This window comes from Ursus arctos, unplaced genomic scaffold (genome assembly GCF_023065955.2).
Source record: "Ursus arctos isolate Adak ecotype North America unplaced genomic scaffold, UrsArc2.0 scaffold_18, whole genome shotgun sequence".
Taxonomy (NCBI): domain Eukaryota; kingdom Metazoa; phylum Chordata; class Mammalia; order Carnivora; family Ursidae; genus Ursus; species Ursus arctos.
Window position 1 is genome coordinate 39479282 of NW_026622852.1, and position 18720 is coordinate 39498001.

Genomic DNA, 18720 nt, shown 5'->3' on the forward strand with positions numbered 1-18720 from the left:
TCTCTTAAAATTGTCTAGAGGGTGAATTTTGAAATACCCAAGTACGTATTTTAACAATCCCAGTTAAAGTTACTCTATGAATAAATGCAGACTTATTTCTATGATACCTTGATATCATCTTGTACTCGAAAAAGAGTTTCCCAAATTTCTGGAAGTTTATCAATGATGTCATCTAAAGGTCTTCCTCTCAATAAATCATTCAGAGCTAAACAGCTGAAAATAAACAATTTAGTTTTCAAGTTTATGATCAAGAAAGCTCAATCTTTTACTATGAAACATTCATATCAAACAAGAATATGGATTCTGCCTGTATTTCCAGTTCCCACCCCCTCACTCCTGGACAGCAACGCCTATTCTCTTCTTGGCGCCTCAAACACCCCACACGCACGTGGCATTTACGGTCATCAGATGTCTGCATCCCACAACTACAATACAGCCTCTTTGAGAGGATACATCATTTATTTACCAGTGTGCGCCCACGTAGCACACTGACAAGCCGTAACAGGCACTGAATAAATTATATAAACATCTAAGTAAATGATGCCCTACAAAGTCATGACAGTATCTATCCTGGTGTCTACCAATTTAACACGTCATACTCATATACTTTAATGTCATACTTAGATAAACTACGACACTTTAGAAAAACCACTGACTAAAGCTAGGGGTTTTTTTTAGAGTTTTAAATAGTTAAGCAGAGAGAACTCTCTAACACAAACAAAAATACGCTTTTTAGTAACACTAATTTATTCCTTTTGCATAAAGTATAAGGCTTGGAAATTTGAACCAAAAAAAAAAAAAAAGTCAGTTATATTTGACTAGTCTTCTATTTCCAAAAATGGTACCTGGATTCTCGAACTCGCCACATATTGCTGGTAAGGTTCTTGACCAAATCTTGAAGAATTTCCTTCAAATATTTATCCACCTAATGAAAGAGAGAGGATAACATTCAAAATGTGAAATTCTTCAACAGTCAAGTTATTAATCTTTCAACCATACTGACCGTGTCTCTGCAGGTAATAGCCTGAGTGTCTCTGGGTGTCTTAGCCCACAAGTCTCTCCCCACTCTGCTTGCTGCCAGCTGCCAGAATGATTATTCTAAAATGCAAACTTGGGGCGCCTGGGTGGCACAGCGGTTAAGCGCCTGCCTTCGGCTCAGGGCGTGATCCTGGCGTTATGGGATCGAGCCCCACATCAGGCTCCTCCGCTATGAGCCTGCTTCTTCCTCTCCCACTCCCCCTGCTTGTGTTCCCTCTCTCGCTGGCTATCTCTGTTAAATAAATAAATAAAATCTTTAAAAAAATAAATAAATAAAATGCAAACTTGATTCTCTTGTCTCCCTCAGGACACGAGAATAAAATCCAGCCACCCAGGCATGGATACAAAGCCCTCTGTGACCGATCCAGCTCCAAAGGTACCATGTACAATCTCACCTTTATTCCTTGATACATACTACCCCTCCCTACAAACCCCTTCCATCTTTTGCTTGCCTGGCTAATTCCTGCTTGTCCTTCAAGATTCAAATCAGGCACCACCTCCGTCGAGAAGACTGGCCTACTCTCCTCTGTGTTCCCATAGCACCTTCTTAAGCATGTCATATCAGACTGTATGTAACTACACTGCTCCATCACACTGAGACCCCAAGGACAAGGAGAATGTCTGACTTGTCTTCATATCCCTGGTAACGTGCACAGTGCCTGGCACATAAGGAAGTATTAGGATTGTTCAGAACGAAAGGGGAGTTGAATCTTTTAAGCCTGTTTTGTTTGGATATACACTTAACAATTTGGTAATAACAACTAACTGATGGTAGGCTCAGTTCTTATACTGATCCAAAGAACCTCAAAACTTAAAGCTTGGGGGGGCGCCTGGGTGGCTCAGTCGTTAAGCGTCTGCCTTCGGCTCAGGTCATGATCCCAGAGCCCGGCGGGAAGCCTGCTTCTCCCTCTCCCACTCCCCCTGCTGGTGTTCCCTCTCTCGCTGTGTCTCTCTCTGTCCAATAAATAAATAAAATCTTAAAAAAAAAAAAAAAAAAAAATTAAGGCTTGGTGGCATCTGCGTGGCTCAGTTGGTTAAGCGTCTGACTTTGGCTCTGGTCATGGTCTCAGGGGCCTGGAATGGGAGCCGCACTAGGCTCCACACTCAGCAGGGAGTCTGTTTCTCCCTCCCCCCCACCTGCCCCTCCCTCTGTCCCTTTCCCTGGTCATGTGTGTGCCCTCTCCCTCATATAAAAAAATCTTAAAAAAAAAAAAGAACAAAAACTTAAGGCTTTTCCACTTTTACTCTTGCAGGTAGGAAAGGTTTTGTTATCCCTACTTATAAGTAAGAAGACAGGACAGAAAAGTAAATAACTCACCTAAGATTTAATGAACTGACATCTTCCTAAGTCCAGTTCTCTAAACATTCTCCACAGTGATCTCATGCACACTATCTCATCTACCCATTGAGAACCGATCTCATCTATCACCTTTCTCTCATAAGGAGATGATACATCGCCTCGGCCTGTGCACTGGACTCAGATCCCGAAAGCCGAGTGGCCTGTCAGAGCTTGACTGACCAGTGGTACCAAATACTCTCCCAGAGTGGTCAAAGCTGAACCCTCAAGGGCCTATCACCCTGAACAGAAGCACACTGGAGAGGAAAAGCCCCATCATGTGCAGGGACTGCCAAGATAAGGTAAGGATCACAGAGTTTAAATTTAAAGTGAACTATGAAGCCATAGTTAGGATTTTAACTCAAAATGGCACAATCCAATTTTTTTTTTAAATCACTTTTACTGCTGATTAAATGAAGGAAGGCAAAGAGCAGAGAGAGATGATACCCTGTTTGCCAGGACAGAAGACAGTGGATTCAAGAGATACTTTGCCAACAGAATCAACAGAATTTGCTACTGGATTCAACTGAAAGTAGGGGCACAACAGACAAAAATCAGGACGATACCAAGTTTCACGAAACTTGGATAAATGGATGAATGTTGAGAAGAGAGGGGAAAGGCCTGTTCTGGACACATTACGTCAAACGTATCATGAAACAACATCCAGTGAAGAGATCAAGCAGGCAGCTGGATGTGCAAGTCAGGAGCACAGTCGTGTCTGGGCCAAAAGTGTAAGGCTGGGGGAACCATCACAATTAAGATGACATTTACATTCACTGGAACTGCTGAGCTCAAAAGGTAAAGTTAAGAGAGTGAAAGGTACTCAGAGGCAAGCCCTGAGAAATCCCAGGGTCTACATGTGTAATCACGTAATCATCAGCCAGAATACGGAAAACCGAGAGAGAAAACCATATATGGTAACCGCCTGTTTCCTTGTCTAGCTCCTCAACAAAGTGAGCTCCTTGAAGGCAGAACTGCGTCCTGTCCTCCACTGTATGTTCAGGACCGATCGACACAGTGTCTCATTCGTGTGACTCTCCTGCCCCTTCCTCAGCCAGCCACCCCATGGACATTTAGATTATTTCCATTCTTGAGATTTTGATAAATGTGGCCATGAGCATCTCTGACATCTTGAAAGAAGGGAGAAAGCAAGGAATGAAAGAAAGCTTATTTGCTTAAACAGGTAAATATACAAAGCAGAAAAAAAAGATGAGCATCGGGTTTAAATCCAGATACTTGCCGTTGATTTGTCAGTGACCAATGCATTCCAAATACTCGTCATGGCCTGTCGAATCCCCAGGTTGGGATCAAACTGGTAACGGTAAAGACGAGGAACTAGCTGAGGCAGAAAAGGGGCCAGCTGTTCCCCAGCTCTGGCGGCAATCACATTAAAGCCAAAAGCAGCACCCTAAAAAAATAAGACAAGGATGAAGGGCCTCAGACATGTCTACTGTGGTAAAAATGTTAATATATTAAATCTATGAAGATCGCAAAATTCTCCCTCCCAAACTTGTCCCTGGATAGACCCTGATTTATTGGTGTCCCAGGTTAGCAGTCAGTTATAGCAGCCACGTGGTGGTCTGGCTCTCTCTAATCCCAGACTTTTACAAAACATACTGCTTATCAGTCGCCACTGTCGGCCAATGTAGCAGGTTTGGTTTGGAAGTAAGTAAAAACCGTCCAGTGACAGCAACTTACCTTCCTAGAGTTCCACATTGCATGATGGTTGGCTAAATTCATAAATTTATACACCAGATCTGGCTGACTAAGATCACTTGCCAGAGAACAAAGCTCCTTGTAGGTAGAGAGGCCCTGGCTTGGAAACAAACAAAAAGTATACAATGTATTTCTCTGTCTCCAGCCTCGTAAAAGTTACATCGCCCACATCAACAGGACATTTTTAAATTATGGTCTCAATCTCATCACCATAGAGGAAGAGAATGAGGTTGAGAGGAATACAGAAAGTCACCCTAGTTCACTTACCGACAACGTCAGGTAAATGACCTGAAGGCCCTGGGACCCCCTCACCACCCGGGACGGAGCTCAGTAATTCCCTGTTACACTGCGCCCCAATCCCTCTCAGAATTAGGAGAGTCGCTTAAAGACAACTTCTGTCATCCCTAAGTCTTTTCTAAGCTACAGCACCCCAATCATTTTTAGGTTTTTATTTTAATTCCAGTTAGCCACCATAGCGTTATATTAGTTTCAGGCATACGATGCAGTGATTCGACACTGCTGTACATCCCCCAGTGCTCATCACAAGTGCCCGCCTTGACCCCCATCACCTATTTCACCCGTCCCCCCACTGCCTCCCCTCTGGTAGCCATCAGTGTGTTCTCTATATTCAAGAGTCTGTTTCTTGGTTTTCCTCTCTTTTTTCCCAAATGATCATTTGTTTTGTTGCTTAAATTCCACATGTGAGTTACGTCATACGGAATTTGTCTTTCTCTGACTTATTTCACTTGGCATCATCCTCCCCAGCTCCATCCACATTGTCGGAAATGGCAAGATTTCATTCTTTTTTTATGTCTGAATAATACTCTATTGTGTGTGTATATATACCTTCTTTATCATCTATGTATGTACGTATGTACCATCTTCTCTATCCATTCACCTATCTCAGTGAACAGCCGGGCTGCTTCCGTATCTTGGCTACTGTAGACAATGCTGCTATAAACGTAGGGGTGCATGTATCCCTTGGAATTAGTATTTCTGTATTATCTGGGTACATACCCAGTAGTATGATTGCCGGATGATAGGGGAGTTCCATTGTTAACTTTCAGAGGAAGCTCTGTACTGTTTTCCACAATGACTGTACCAGTTTGCATTCCCATGAATAGTATAAGAGGGTTCCTTTTTCTCCACATCATTGCCAGCACCTGTTGATTTTAGCCATTCTGACAGGTGTGAGGTGGTATCTCATTGTAGGTTTGACTTGCATTTCCCTGATGACGAGTGATGTTGAGCACCTTCTCATGTGTCTGTTGGCCATCTGTATGTCGTCTTTGGAGAAATGCCTGTTCATGTCTTCTGCCCATTTCTTAATTAGATTGTTTTTTTGGGTGTTGAGTTGTATCAGTTCTTTGTATGTGTTAGATACTAACCCTTTATCAGCTATGTCATTTGCAAATATCTTCTCCCATTCCATAGGTTCCCTTAGTTTTGCTGATTGTTTCCTTTACTGTGCAGAAGCTTTTTAATTTGATGTAGTCCCAGTAGTTTATTTTTGCTTTTGTTTCCCTTGCCTCAGGAGACCTCTCTAGAAAGAAGCTGCTTTGGCCAATGTCAAAGAGGTTACTATGTTCTCTTAACAGGATTTTTCTGGTTTTAGGTCTCACATTTAGATCTTTAATCCATTTTTACTTTATTTCTGTGTATGGTGTAAGAAAGTGGTCCAGTTTTCCCAGCACCAATTGTTGAAGAGACGGTCTTTTTCCTATTGGATATTCTTTCCTGCTTTGTCAAAGATTAAATGACCACATAATTACAAGTTCCTGGATTTTCTATTCTGTTCCATTAATATATGTGTCTATTTTTGTGCCAGTACCATACTGTTTTGATTACTATGGCTTTCTAATACAGCTGCAAGTCTAGAATTGTGATACCTCTGGGCTTCACTTTTCTTTTTCAAGATGGCTTTGGCTATTCAGGGTCTGTTGTGGTTCCATACAAATTGTAAGACTGCAGCACCCTATCTTGATAACTCCTTTTAAGTCCATTAACTTTCCTCTGAACAAATACCTGATCGTTTGTATTAGTTATTCTGTGAAAAGAAAGCACTTTTCAAAAAACTCAGAAAAAGTCTATAGGGAGAGTAAGAGGAACAAAAATAATTTTCGATGTGGAAACAGTGAGCTACGGGAGAAAGTCAAGGACAGAACAAATGGCTGCTTCCTGGTGTTGCAGACAACACTGAAGCAGGGCTCTGTGTGATGCCGCAGCAAGGCCCAGCCTTGCACAGTTTGACCTGAGGGCTTTTAGAGAAAAAGCGTCAGCATAACCACAAGAGAATAATGATAAGATAAAGGAGGTAAGGCTCTAGGAATAAATTGGAAATGCTAAATTGGTGGACCCCACAATACCAAGCAGAGCTGCCCCCACCAAAAAACGAGGTGCAGTGGAAGCCGAGCTGTGCTGCCAGACCGCCCCTCACGACTCAGCTGGCTGGGAGCTAACGGAACTGCCCTCAGTCCAAGGTCAGGTCCTCCTCCAGAGTAGCCCACCACCAACGGCGAGTCACTGAGGGGATGTGAAGCCAGGTAAAGACTTGGCCCCTCAAAGCGGGACAACTCTGAAGGGCCAGCTGAGTCCAGTTCCAGGGGTCAGGATCTGCTTAAGGGCTGGCAGCAGGTCAGCTCCTCCTTGGGCCATCAGCCCTCTCCTGCCTCCTCACTCCCCCAGGTGATGAGCTTGGGGCGCTCTTCATCAGCTTCCAGCAGACAAACCTCCACCTCAGAGTCTGTTCCCAAGAACCCCAATCTGAGACACTATGCTTTCCCCACAGAAGTTTTCTTCTTCCACTAACACCCATTTCCTAGAAGGGTGGAAATCAGTGTCATGAGTGCTCCATTCACAGACTAAAGGTGTTAATGATGATTGATCAACGGATTTGGCACACTTACCCATCGGGTGTTTTGCCAAGGCTTCCCCCTTGAAATACCACTGTCTCTCCAGAAACTTCATGTTTAGCTCTAAAGCAAAACAACAGTAAGACTTTAAATTAGCCTCAAATTTTTCATACCAGCATTCAACTAATTGATTCATTCCTTTTATAAACTGATCAAATCAAATCCCATAGCAGGTAGCGACTGTGTGCAAGATGTTAAAGTCAACTAAATCCTTTCCGATCAGCCTGAGAATTCTGTAAAACTAACTCTAGGATGGACAAAGAGATACAAAAGACATTCCACATAAAGTTAAACTGAATTACAGGTGGTCATGCATTAAAAATCATCTCCCCTGAAAGGAAGGCAACATAAAGCAGTAACCAATTACAAGAATGCCTGCCCCTCTCATCCTCTTCACAAATCAGACTATGAAAGACACACAAGCTTCCCCTCCACATCTTCATTTTCATTTAGCCAACAGCAATTACTGTATTACTATAATCCAATGCTTTGATTGTCCTGAGATCATTCAACTTTCAAAGCTTGACCTACTGGCCTGTTTCTAAACAGTAGTTCAGTTTACTTCACTTTACTGTCTCAACAGTATACACTGAATAAAGAAACTGCTATCCACCACATAACAGTCCCTGACTTGCAATTTAAAGACTTAATAAACAGGAACATCAAATGCTCAATTTTCCTTCTTCTAATGCATATTCTCAGTACGTGCAAACCTTGCTGTACATGTTCAAATCTGAAATGTGCAAGTTCACTGTACCTTTTGCCAGTCATAAGTGTCTCTACAAGTGTAGAAACCAATTCCTGCTGATCTTGTTCATTGCCCAGTTCATACACCAACCCAAGGCCTTTTGAGGCAACATCTTGGCTAAGTTCTGCACAAAAGTCAAACAAAATAGTATTAGTTTAAGAAAAATTTGTCTTCTGGCCATTGTCAGATTTTTTAAAAAGTTGTAACAGATATCCAAAATGATATCAAAGTCAAGATATGAAAACATAATCAATCTGATTATTTTGTTAAAACATATTAAATCATCTCAGTGGACATGACACCAAAGGTCCCTGTAAATGAGAACTATGTTCACAAAAGAGCCAACTCACAAACCAAGTCGACCCGCTGGGCCTTAGTGTTCTGTGTACTACTTGTGGTACACAGCCTCACGGATTTCAATATACCCGCAGCCAATTTTTTAAAAAAAGAAGTCAATATAAGACTGTATGTTTAAAACAATTTACAAAACAAAGCTATTATTTAAATGTCTAACACATTTGCTTTCTCCTGGCTTACATCACAAACAGGAAAGGAACCAGAGATAGAAAAAAGCTATTATTTATAAACACTAATGTTAAAGAAGGCCTCGGCTCCATTTTTTTTTCATTTTTGATGACCTTTTTTTTCTTAATTTAAATTCAATTAACAGAGAGTGTATTATTAGTTTCAGAGGTACAGGTCAGTGATTCATCAGTCTTCTGTAACACCCAGTGCTCATTACATCACATGCCCTCCTTAATGCCCATCACCCAGTGACCCCCATCCCCCCACCCCCTTCCCCTCCAGCCACCCTCAGTTGGCTCCATTTTTTAAATGTGAAACTGAACAACACGATCTAATCAATCAAATCAACCAAAAAGAATCGACTTTCCTGTGTTCCTTTTTTTTTTTTTTTAAAGATTTTATTTATTTATTTGACAGAGAGAGAGACAGCCAGCGAGAGAGGGAACACAAGCAGGAGTGGGAGAGGAAGAAGCAGGCTCATAGCGGAGGAGCCCAATGTGGGGCTCGATCCCATAACGCTGGGATCACGCCCTGAGCCAAGGCAGACGCTTAACCGCTGTGCCACCCAGGCGCCCCTCCTGTGTTCCTTCTATTATGTTCATTAATCTAGATTTTTTTTAATTTAAAATACAAGCTTAACGAAGTTTGGAAATCAAATATTTACCAATAACTTACCATCATTTTCCGACAAAACGGAAACAAATGCGCTCTGAATTTCTTTAAGGTGAGACTGAAAGGAGAAAACAGGCGTTTAGAACACAAACTCTGCCTCTTGGTAGATAAGGGAGGGTAAGAATCTTCTCTCTGGGCATACTGCGCCTCGTAAGAGTCTTCCGACCCAAGACAGCCACAAAGCCTGCAGTGCTGTCTCTGAGGGCTGTGCGCTTACGGGTGGCCTGCTGCACCCTCGGCCTCCCCACCCTGAGCACCCGACCTCACGCCCTCAAGCTGAGAATCACCTCCCAGCCAGTGTGCACCAGGCTGCTCCTTCGCGCACAGCCTCTTCCAAAGCATCGGGTACTGGCTAGTGGCCCTCCCCTTCATATACTTTCCTTCCTATCACCTTCTCATCATAAATATTTCAAAGACACTTTCCAGCAGTGCTGAGCGCATTTCTCGCGCGGCTTACCTTCACCTCTTTATGGGTACTTAGCTTCCTCACAAGGGAAAGGAGCCAGATGCAGGCCGCTTGCCTCACGTGTGGGTTGGGGCTGACGATATGTTTATTTAAAATCACATCCAATACCCAGGGGACCACATCATTCACTTTGGCTCCTGGGGGGGGGGGGGGGCGGGGCGGGGAGAAAGGAATGATAAGCAGCAATTAAAATAAATGAACAGAGTACCCTGAAAAATTAAATTTTACTCAGTATTTACTCAATACAACAATCCTGAACACATTCAAGTCTAAATGACTAAGGTGTTCAGCTGCTGAAGGAGCTCATAATCAGCCAGTTCAGAACCACAAGACACACGAAACCGCAGTACCTATAACGTGTAGTCAGAAACCACACACTCCCTCGCCCGTGTCGTCACGAAAAGCCAGAGCACCGTCAGTGCAGAGGCACGTGGAGCATGAGCAGAAGACCCTGAGGCTTCCCTACGTGACAAAGGATTAAGGGACATGTAACGTGGAAATGTACCTATGCTGTGACTTTGGAACTGGCTAACCACGCCAACCCTTCAGGAAAGAGCACGGGTTTGAAGGTAATACAGAGCTAACTCCCTTGCTTCCCAAAGAACTAAAAAAAGAAGTTCTCATTCATTTTGTTGTGTTCACTCTCCTTTAACCAACTATTTTTCTTGACTAAACCAAACTGATAAGACATATATAAATATCTGCAAAAGAGTTAACATGGAACGCATAGATTTTTTCTTGCGCTTCAAATGCGGTAACAAGACCAGAAAGGGCGACTTGAGGGAGGTACCAGCAGGGGGGGTGTACTCGTCCTCCGTCAGCAGCCAGGCGTCGCGGGCAGCCACCGAGCTCGTCCCTACGGCCGCACTGGTGATGGCCTCGCCGACGGTGAACTGCAGTTCCAGCTGCTTGGCCTGCGACAGCGGACACAGAAGCCGTGAATCAGAGAACATTTCCCAAAGACGTCCATGTCCGCACAACGGCTGCTTCGGATCCCGCCAGTCAACCTGGTCTGTGTTTGCTCTTTTGCCTGGATTGCTCTCACCTAATCCGCGGCTCAGACGGGGAGGCGAGGGGAGGGAACGGACAATGTAAAAATGACCTGAAGATCTTTCTCCGACCCCACGCTGCCCTCTTCACCCTCAGCAGAGAACCACTAAGCAGGGATTTTTCATCGGGGGAGGAAAGGGTATGGACCGAAGCCGTACAGGTCTCGGGACAAATTCTCATCTGTCTCTCACCAGCTACATACACTTATTTAAACCGAGCCTCAACTTCGTTTGTGACGCGGGCATAACACCCTCCTCGTCGGGCTGTGAGAAGGAAATGAGGGTAACGTACATAAAGCTCCCGGCGGACACGTGGTGTGCAGTACCGGCACAACGAATAGCAGCCACTGCAACTTATTAACACCTCCTCTGTGCTCTGTTAAACTACAGGGTGTCTCTGAGCTACTCTCCAGTGCTTCCGATAAAAGAGACAGTGCACAAACAATGAATCATGGAACATTACATCAAAAACTAAGGATATGCTGTGTGGTGACTAGCATAACATAATAAAAAATCATTAAAAAAAAAAGAGAGAAACAATGCAGTATAATGGTAAAATCTGGTGTATCTGGATAAAAGAGGATAGAGGTAAGAGATCCATGAAGAGCCAGCAGGCTTCAAGAGCTTCAACAGCACGTTAATAATCCAGCAAGAACAGGAGTTCTTCACGCTATTCTTACAACTGCATCGTAAGTTTGAAATTGTTTCAAAAATCAAACATTAAGAAAATTCTATATAGTATATCCTCAAATTTTTTAAATTTTTTTGAAAGACAGCACACACAAGAGAGCAGGGGGTGGGGGGCCAGGGGGCAGGGGTAAAGGGGGAAGGAGAAAGAGAATCTTAAAGAGGCTCCACATCCAGTGGAGAGCCCGACACGGGGGCTCAATCTCATGGCCCTGAGATCACAACCTGAACCAAAATCAAGAGTCGGGACACTTAACCTACTGAGCCGCCCAGGCACCCCTCAAATTTTTTTTAATTTGGTTTAGAAATTTTGATAAGTTCGGGCGCCTGGGTGGCTCAGTCGGTTAAGCGTCTGACTCCAGCTCAGATCATGATCTTGGGGTCCTGGAATCGAGCCCCATGTCGGGCTCCCTGCTCAGTGGAGAGTCTGCTTCTTCCTCTCCGTCTGCCCCTCCCCCCTGCTTGTGCTCAGGCTCGCTCTCTGTCTCTCAAAAAAATAAATAAAATCTTATGAAAAAAATTTTTTTGACAGGTTTCACAAGCATGAAGCACTCAACATGGAACGGGACCTTAGTTCCCTTTGACCTTTTTCTGTTTCCTATAAACTGGAAAACAGCTAAGTATTTGGGGACTAAGAAGAGAATGAAGAACAGAGTTCCCATGAGGGGCATGGGAATAGTGACCTTTGAGAGAACTCTACCAAGCACACAGACCACAGTGCGGCCAGCCACTCCTAAGCTCAATCAACCAAATGCTCTCCTCTCTCAATGAGGCATCAAGTTCTGATGCCCGATGCTTCCTAATCTGTGGAAAAAGAATTTTAGGGCTTCACTTCTGCAGCTCCCCTGGTCAAAAGCGTCTTTGGAAATTCTAAGCAGAGAAAAGGTAGGTCAACACAGAGGATCCTATAGTAAGGGTTCATTTTCTGTGCCTGTTTTCAAATGTTTCCCCTTTTTCTTCTTTAAAAATTTATGAGAGAGATGGATTTCTTCTGGTTTTATTTAAATAAATGAAGCTTTGGGGTCCCTGGGTGGCTCAGTCCATTAAGCATCCGACTCTTGATTTTGGCTCAGATCATGATCTCAGGGTCATGAGACCCAAGTTGGGCTCCATGCTGAGCATGGAGCCTGCTTAAGATTCTCTCTCCCTCCCTCTCTGTCCTCCCTCATCATGTCCACACACATGCGTGCTCTCTCTAAAAAGATAATTAATTAATTTATTTATTTATTTATTTATTTTAAAAGGTGTAAGATAAGAAAGCGGAACCTATAAGCTTTTCCCCAAGTGGTTACAATGTCAATGCCACCAGGGAGAACCTGGTGTATATAATCCATTCTCAAAAAATTCACATTAAAAATACTGGATTATGAGTCCAGAGACCTGGATCCTAATACTGGCTCTGTCACTCAGTGGCCTTAGTCCTCAACTCCAACCTGCTTCCTGCCTCCCACCTCCCGCCCATCCTTCCAGGCCCAGCAGTTACCTTGCCTCCAAAAACCTGCACCAAGTCTCCAGACAGAAGTACTCACACCCTCCCTTGTAAGTCTATTCCCTGACATGCAAACGTCTCTTCATTTACTCTTCCCACATTTACTGAGGTCCTACTATTTCCAATCACGCTGTGAGGCACCTGTTTCATAATGGGGATCGGAACAGACTTTGCCTTCAGTCTAGTGGGAAATTAGAAACTGTGCTAAATGCTGTGAAGAAAAAGTATGAGAGTCAGGAGAGCCCAATAGCTAAGGAATCTACTCTAGTTCAGCAGCAACCCAAAAAAGGGCATGGTCCTCTTTCAACAGCTCAGAGCAAAGAAGATTAAGAGGCTGGGGTACAAAAATGTGAGCAAGTAACGAGAATCAAGCCTAGACAAGGGGCCACGTCGGGCCATGTTAAGACTTATGACACGGAACCAGCGACTGCCTGCTTGTAGGCCTTCCCAAAAATGCTAGAAATTTATCCAGATGACAGAAGCTTGGCCACCTGACTCAAGAGCAACTGGAATACCAGCACCCACTTCCCACATCTAGCTGACTGGGTGAGTCTCCCCTTCTGGCCACACTGAAGCGGGCTTTACTCAAAAACTAAGAGGAAAGGACTTTCCCATGAAGGTGATTTAGTCAATGCTATGCATACCAAAGTGGTAAGCCCAAGGCTGGTACTCAGTAAGTACTTGGTGAATAAATGAATAAAGGTTTAATTTAAAATCTTACAGCATGCAGGGGCACCTTGGGTGGCTCACACAGTTAAGCATCTGCCTTTGGCTCAGGTCATGATCCCAGGGTCCTGAGATTGAGCCCTGCATCCGGCTCCCTGCTCAGCAGGAAGTCTGCTTCTCACTCTTTCCTCTACCCCTCCCTTCCCCACCCCCCTCCCCGTGCTCTCTCTCTCTCAAATAAAGAGATGAAAACGCTAAAAAAAAATAAAAATAAAATCTCACAGCATGCAAAACTCTAGCTAAAAAATGCCTTTTGTTTGAATAACTAACAATCACATAGCAATATAAATACCTCCACAGAATCCATCAGACCTTGCAAGAGGAGTTTCTGGTGAGGAAACTCTCCATCCCCAACTGGAAAATATCCCAGTGTTTGGATTGCTCGTTCTTTCATCTAGAAAACCAGAGAATTTTTTTTTTTTTTAAAACAAAGTACGTAACAGCTTTATCCCAGAACAGTGTTTCCAAAATGAGATGACAGGGAGGGCAGTCTGTCTAAAGCACTGAAGCATGCAAGTATTTTTATTTAAGTATGCAATTTTACAGAATTATGTGTATAAGACATTGGAGGTAGAAAGACATAAAACTGAGTTCATTAAGGGTCCATGGCTGCAAAAGAAGAAGAAAGCCTTTAACTAGGTTTATTATCCATCAAACTGTTTATAAATGTAGATTCTGGGCCCAGAGGACCTAAGATCAAATCACAGCTTAACTATGTTAGCAGCCTTTACAGGTACGTGACCTTAGGCAAGTTATTCCACTCTCTGTGATTCCATTTCACCATCTGGGAAAAAAGAGATGACAACTGTACCTACTTCACTAGACCTTCCAGAGAGTTCCATTAACATATATGAACCACTTAGTATACCCCTGGCACATTTTAAGTGCTCAACAATGGTTGGTGATCACTAATTAGTTAATAATAGCTAACAAAACTACACTGTGATAATCTCAGGAAGTTTTAAACAGAACCTAGATCAAGAATAAGATTATGTGTTTATTAAATTTGTAGTAAATGGATTTATTTGCTCGTTAAATCATGTTATACTTCAACACTGAGGTACTCTGATCACAAATATGTTTTAAAGTTTATGAAAATGCTTATCTGAACCTAAAACATGACAACTGTCCTTCTCCTCAGATATTACTCACGCTGCTTCCTAACACCCAGACTTCTTAAAACCATTTTCACTGTCAGAGGTTAAGATTTAGATTTTAAAATTACAAAAGTGATAACAACTATTTAACACTTTATTATCCACTTCTGCATGACAGAATTACCTGATGCAGCTAGTTCTTTACCCAAATCCTAACAGTTACGGGCCTAAATTGGAAAAACTGAGGCCAAATGACGCACAGAAGTTGTACACACATCACCCCTAAATCAAAACTAAATAGTCACCTAAACTTTATCATTCTTTTTTTACATTAAATTCTTCCTCCAGCTGCACTGTCATCTATCCTCATTACAACTGCGTTTTTGCTCATTTACATATCTGTGAATAGAAAGAATTTCAGAAGAAGGGGAAAAAAGGAGAGACTTGCCTTATTTGTTTCTTTACTGGAGGGTATTCTATTCAGTAAGCTTTCTACAAGATGCAATTTGGTGAAGCCAGATCCCTCACTGGGGATCGGGAGGGGACCATTTCTGCCAATTTCACCCAGGGCTGTGCAGGCAGCAATTGCCAGGAGGGGCGACGTACTGTCCAAAAACGAGCCTGGAAGCACATTGAGACAAAACTGAGAGGAATACACTATTGCTCTTGGGGTCCAGGGCAAGAAGCAAGGGAATCAAGACTGTCTTAGAGACAGCAAAACAAAATCAAAGTCTGCATTTTCTTCTAATTGGTAATTTGTTAACACTCATTCAGAAATAAAACAACACGGAAACAGGGCATACAGCACTGTCCACTTGTAAATGTTTAAGGTTTTTCCCATAATGCAATCATCTCTGTCATACAGAAACACATAGGAAGAAACGTACGGAAAAACTAGAGTACTTTCATTGTTATTAAAAACACAGAACTTATCCACCGTCAAGCAAGGTCTTGTGGAAAGACTTGTGCCTTCAAAGTGCAATGCTGTAAGAAGAAACTAAAATGCTATGATAAATTTGAACCTAACTCAAGCCAGCACGAGCACGTCAAGTACCTATCGTTTCTGTGGCACTCTGAATGAGCTCCTCTTGTTCCGGCAGAAAATCAGGATCTGTCTCCAGGTCTTGCTGCTCCGCCATTCTCATTTTCTTTTTGGCCAAGTATCTTCCTACTGTGAATCCCAATGCAAGCAAGGATCCGTGCTGTATCTCGGGGCTCTGAGTTTAACCACACAATATCTCTGTCACTCTCTCACACATGCAAGAATGCACTGAAATAACGGTATGTTTATGACAGTCATTGCTCCAATAAAACATAAGGCCAGAGAACGAAGTGATCATCTGAGGTTCCAGTGAATGCTAACGAACCCGGAGTTTCCACACTCAAGAATTCTGAGGTCAGCTGAGTCTTGATTCACTTCAAGTATTTCCCTAACCCTACACCCACTCCAAGTCTGGATGAAGGGACTCTCCTGCCTCCTCCCCGTAGCACCCATGCTTTCTTCTAGCTTGGAGCACTTACGTAACTACACTACCGTAATTTTCAAGCATAATTTCTCCCTACTGCCAACAAAAATAAAACGAGCAGATACGATTTCTAATTGCTAAAACCTCTAAACACAAAATAGAGGGTTGACTGTTTGAAAGCACGTGTTTCCTGAGAGAACAGGCTCGATGACAGGTGGTACTAGATGGGGGTCGACAAAAGGAACTAAGTACTGGGGATCCTCATGTATTCACTCCCCACTGCATTCCTAGCACCTAAACAGCGCCGATCAGACACAAGGCACTCCCAGTGGTTGAATGGACTGAACAAATCAATGTATTCTCGATCTCACCTATTCTTCACAATCATAAAAGTTCCTTTTAGAAATGAGAACACAAAAACTAAAAACATAGCAGATGCTTTTGGAAAGCTCTCCCATCTCCCACAAAAAAGAACGAAGACAAAACGGGTAACATACATGATTGTCTTTTGTGGTCTTTATAAGCTGTTCTATCATTGACTTCAACTCATTCCCCGACACCGTAGATACCACCACAGAGTAAAACAATGCCGCCAGTTCACGCATCTCTTCTTTACTGCTATTCATCAGACTCTGAGTGGCGTAGAAAAACACATACATATATACGTGATACACAATCATCTTCCTACTGACAACATCTGACATTCAAAATTGAAAGAATGATACATTTATTGTTCAATCTGTTGGTATCTGTGAGAAAATAACACAATAAGCTAGGTCTAAATAAAACAAAAGCTGAATTATATACCAATACCTTCTGTGCATTTTCATCAAAAATGCAAGACATAAAACAGAATTAATGCACAGATGATCTAAAACAGAAGTCAATAAATGCTTTCTGTAAAGGGCCAACGAGGCTTTGTAAGCCACATGGTCTGTGCGGCAACAACTCCATTCTGCCACTGTCGGGCAAAGGCAGCCGCAATCGAGAAATGAAGGGGGGTATCTGTGTTCCAATAAAACTTTATGAATACCATAATTCTCACGTCAGAAAATACTATTCATCTTTTGATTTTTTTTCAACCATTTAAAAATGTGAAAACCACTCTTAGCTGGCAGGCCAAACAAAAACAGGAGACAAGGCAGATACGGTACATGGCCAGAGTTCGATGACCCCTCATCTACATGATCAAAAGTCAAAAACTGTGTAATCATTTTACAATCAGCAAATGTTCACAAGGAATAAAAAATCCTTTTTAAACCCGAAGCAATTTCATGAGGCCAGATTTTCCAGAAAAGCACAAAACTCACACCTCTTGGTCTATTACATTCGTGCTTTCACACTAAGAGATAATCTGCACATTTTACCATAATTCAAGCTCCAGCTTCCAAAAAGAACTGTATTATACAGCCCAAGAGGTATAGGACACTGTATAAGCCACACCTGTACTAAAAAGAATTTTTCATTGTTTACGTGAAATTCAAATGTAACTGAGAAGCTTGTTTTTTTATTTGCTAAACCTGGCAATGCTTTTGGTGTGACCATGAGACAGGAACGCTCTCCTACATGGCTCGTGGGAGTGCAAACTGGTACCGGAGGATGTGGACTCTCCATCAGAACTGAGAAAGTCTATGTCCTCAATTCCACTTCTGGGGAATCCATCTAAAAAACAGACTTCCTTATATTCAAAATGATGGACCGTTCATTGCTACCGAGTGGAAGCAACCTCAGTGACCATCCGTGAGGTTCTAGAATAAATCATGGCACATTCATACGAAGGGAAAAAGGAAGCTGTTAAAGAGGACACCCTCTAGTTCTACGGAACACCTCCACATTCTAAGGTACACGACAGTGTGAGAAGTTCAAGAACAACTTCGTAATAAAATTATACTATATGTTAACTAGAATTCGAATAAACACTTGAAACAACAATAAAACCGTGAAAACTATGTACCTTTTGTGTAAAAGAAGGAATTATTTTTATTTGTGCGTATATACATAAATAAACTCTAGAAAGTACACCATATAGAAATAAGTGTGACATACATACGTTTGTCAGGTCAGAGAAGAAGGGGCGGGAAGAAGTTGGGAGATTTGGGTAGGTGGGAGACAGTTACAGAAAGGAGACAGTTTACACATTTTTTATTTAAGCTATACACATCTATTTTGTTAACTTCTAAAACAGAAAATATATATTTTTTTCTACTTATATGATTCTCAATTCTTCTCTCACTCTCACCTAGATGGATCATTGAGATACACTGACCTACATGCTTCCCATGGAGTGCTTGATAAAAGAGTTTTCAAAACAACCCAAAGGCAAGAAAGGTCGTAGCAACACAAGTAGGAAGACGAAATTTTATAAGACTAAAGTATAAAATACACAGAATCAAAGAGAAATACACATGCATAGGATGTACCTTTATCCATTCAGTTTTGTCTACAAATTTGGTAGCCAGTTTTTCTGGATACACGGAGACAGCTTCCAACAGACAGTACATGACTGGCAAACCTAAATAAGAAAGAATTCAGAACCATTTTAGCTTCAAGAAAAGTGGTAAACAGGGGCGCCTGGGTGGCGCAGTCGTTAAGCGTCTGCCTTCGGCTCAGGGCGTGATCCTGGCGTTATGGGATCGAGCCCCGCATCAGGCTCCTTCGCTAGGAGCCTGCTTCTTCCTCTCCCACTCCCCCTGCTTGTGTTCCCTCTCTCGCTGGCTATCTCTCTGTCAAATAAATAAATAAAAATAAAATCTTTAAAAAAAAAAAAAAGTGGTAAACACACAGGACTCACAA

The 18720-nt window shown here is 42.5% G+C and overlaps 1 protein-coding gene across 11 annotated transcripts in view; it reads right to left on the minus strand.

Moving 5' to 3' along the window:
* ECPAS (Ecm29 proteasome adaptor and scaffold) overlaps positions 1-18720 on the minus strand; it is a 95395-nt gene that overhangs the window by 19966 nt on the left and 56709 nt on the right. For all 11 annotated transcript variants that reach the window (XM_026506023.4, XM_044386730.3, XM_026506024.4 and 8 more), the window contains 14 exons: positions 18348-18439; positions 16425-16559; positions 15516-15678; positions 14910-15082; positions 13657-13758; positions 10204-10327; positions 9405-9550; positions 8951-9005; positions 7760-7874; positions 6997-7065; positions 4073-4190; positions 3615-3782; positions 846-925; positions 108-213 (listed from right to left, as the gene is read on the minus strand). In XM_026506023.4, coding sequence (XP_026361808.1) covers positions 108-213; positions 846-925; positions 3615-3782; positions 4073-4190; positions 6997-7065; positions 7760-7874; positions 8951-9005; positions 9405-9550; positions 10204-10327; positions 13657-13758; positions 14910-15082; positions 15516-15678; positions 16425-16559; positions 18348-18439 — 1646 coding nt within the window. The remainder of the gene's footprint in view (positions 1-107; positions 214-845; positions 926-3614; positions 3783-4072; positions 4191-6996; positions 7066-7759; positions 7875-8950; positions 9006-9404; positions 9551-10203; positions 10328-13656; positions 13759-14909; positions 15083-15515; positions 15679-16424; positions 16560-18347; positions 18440-18720) is intronic.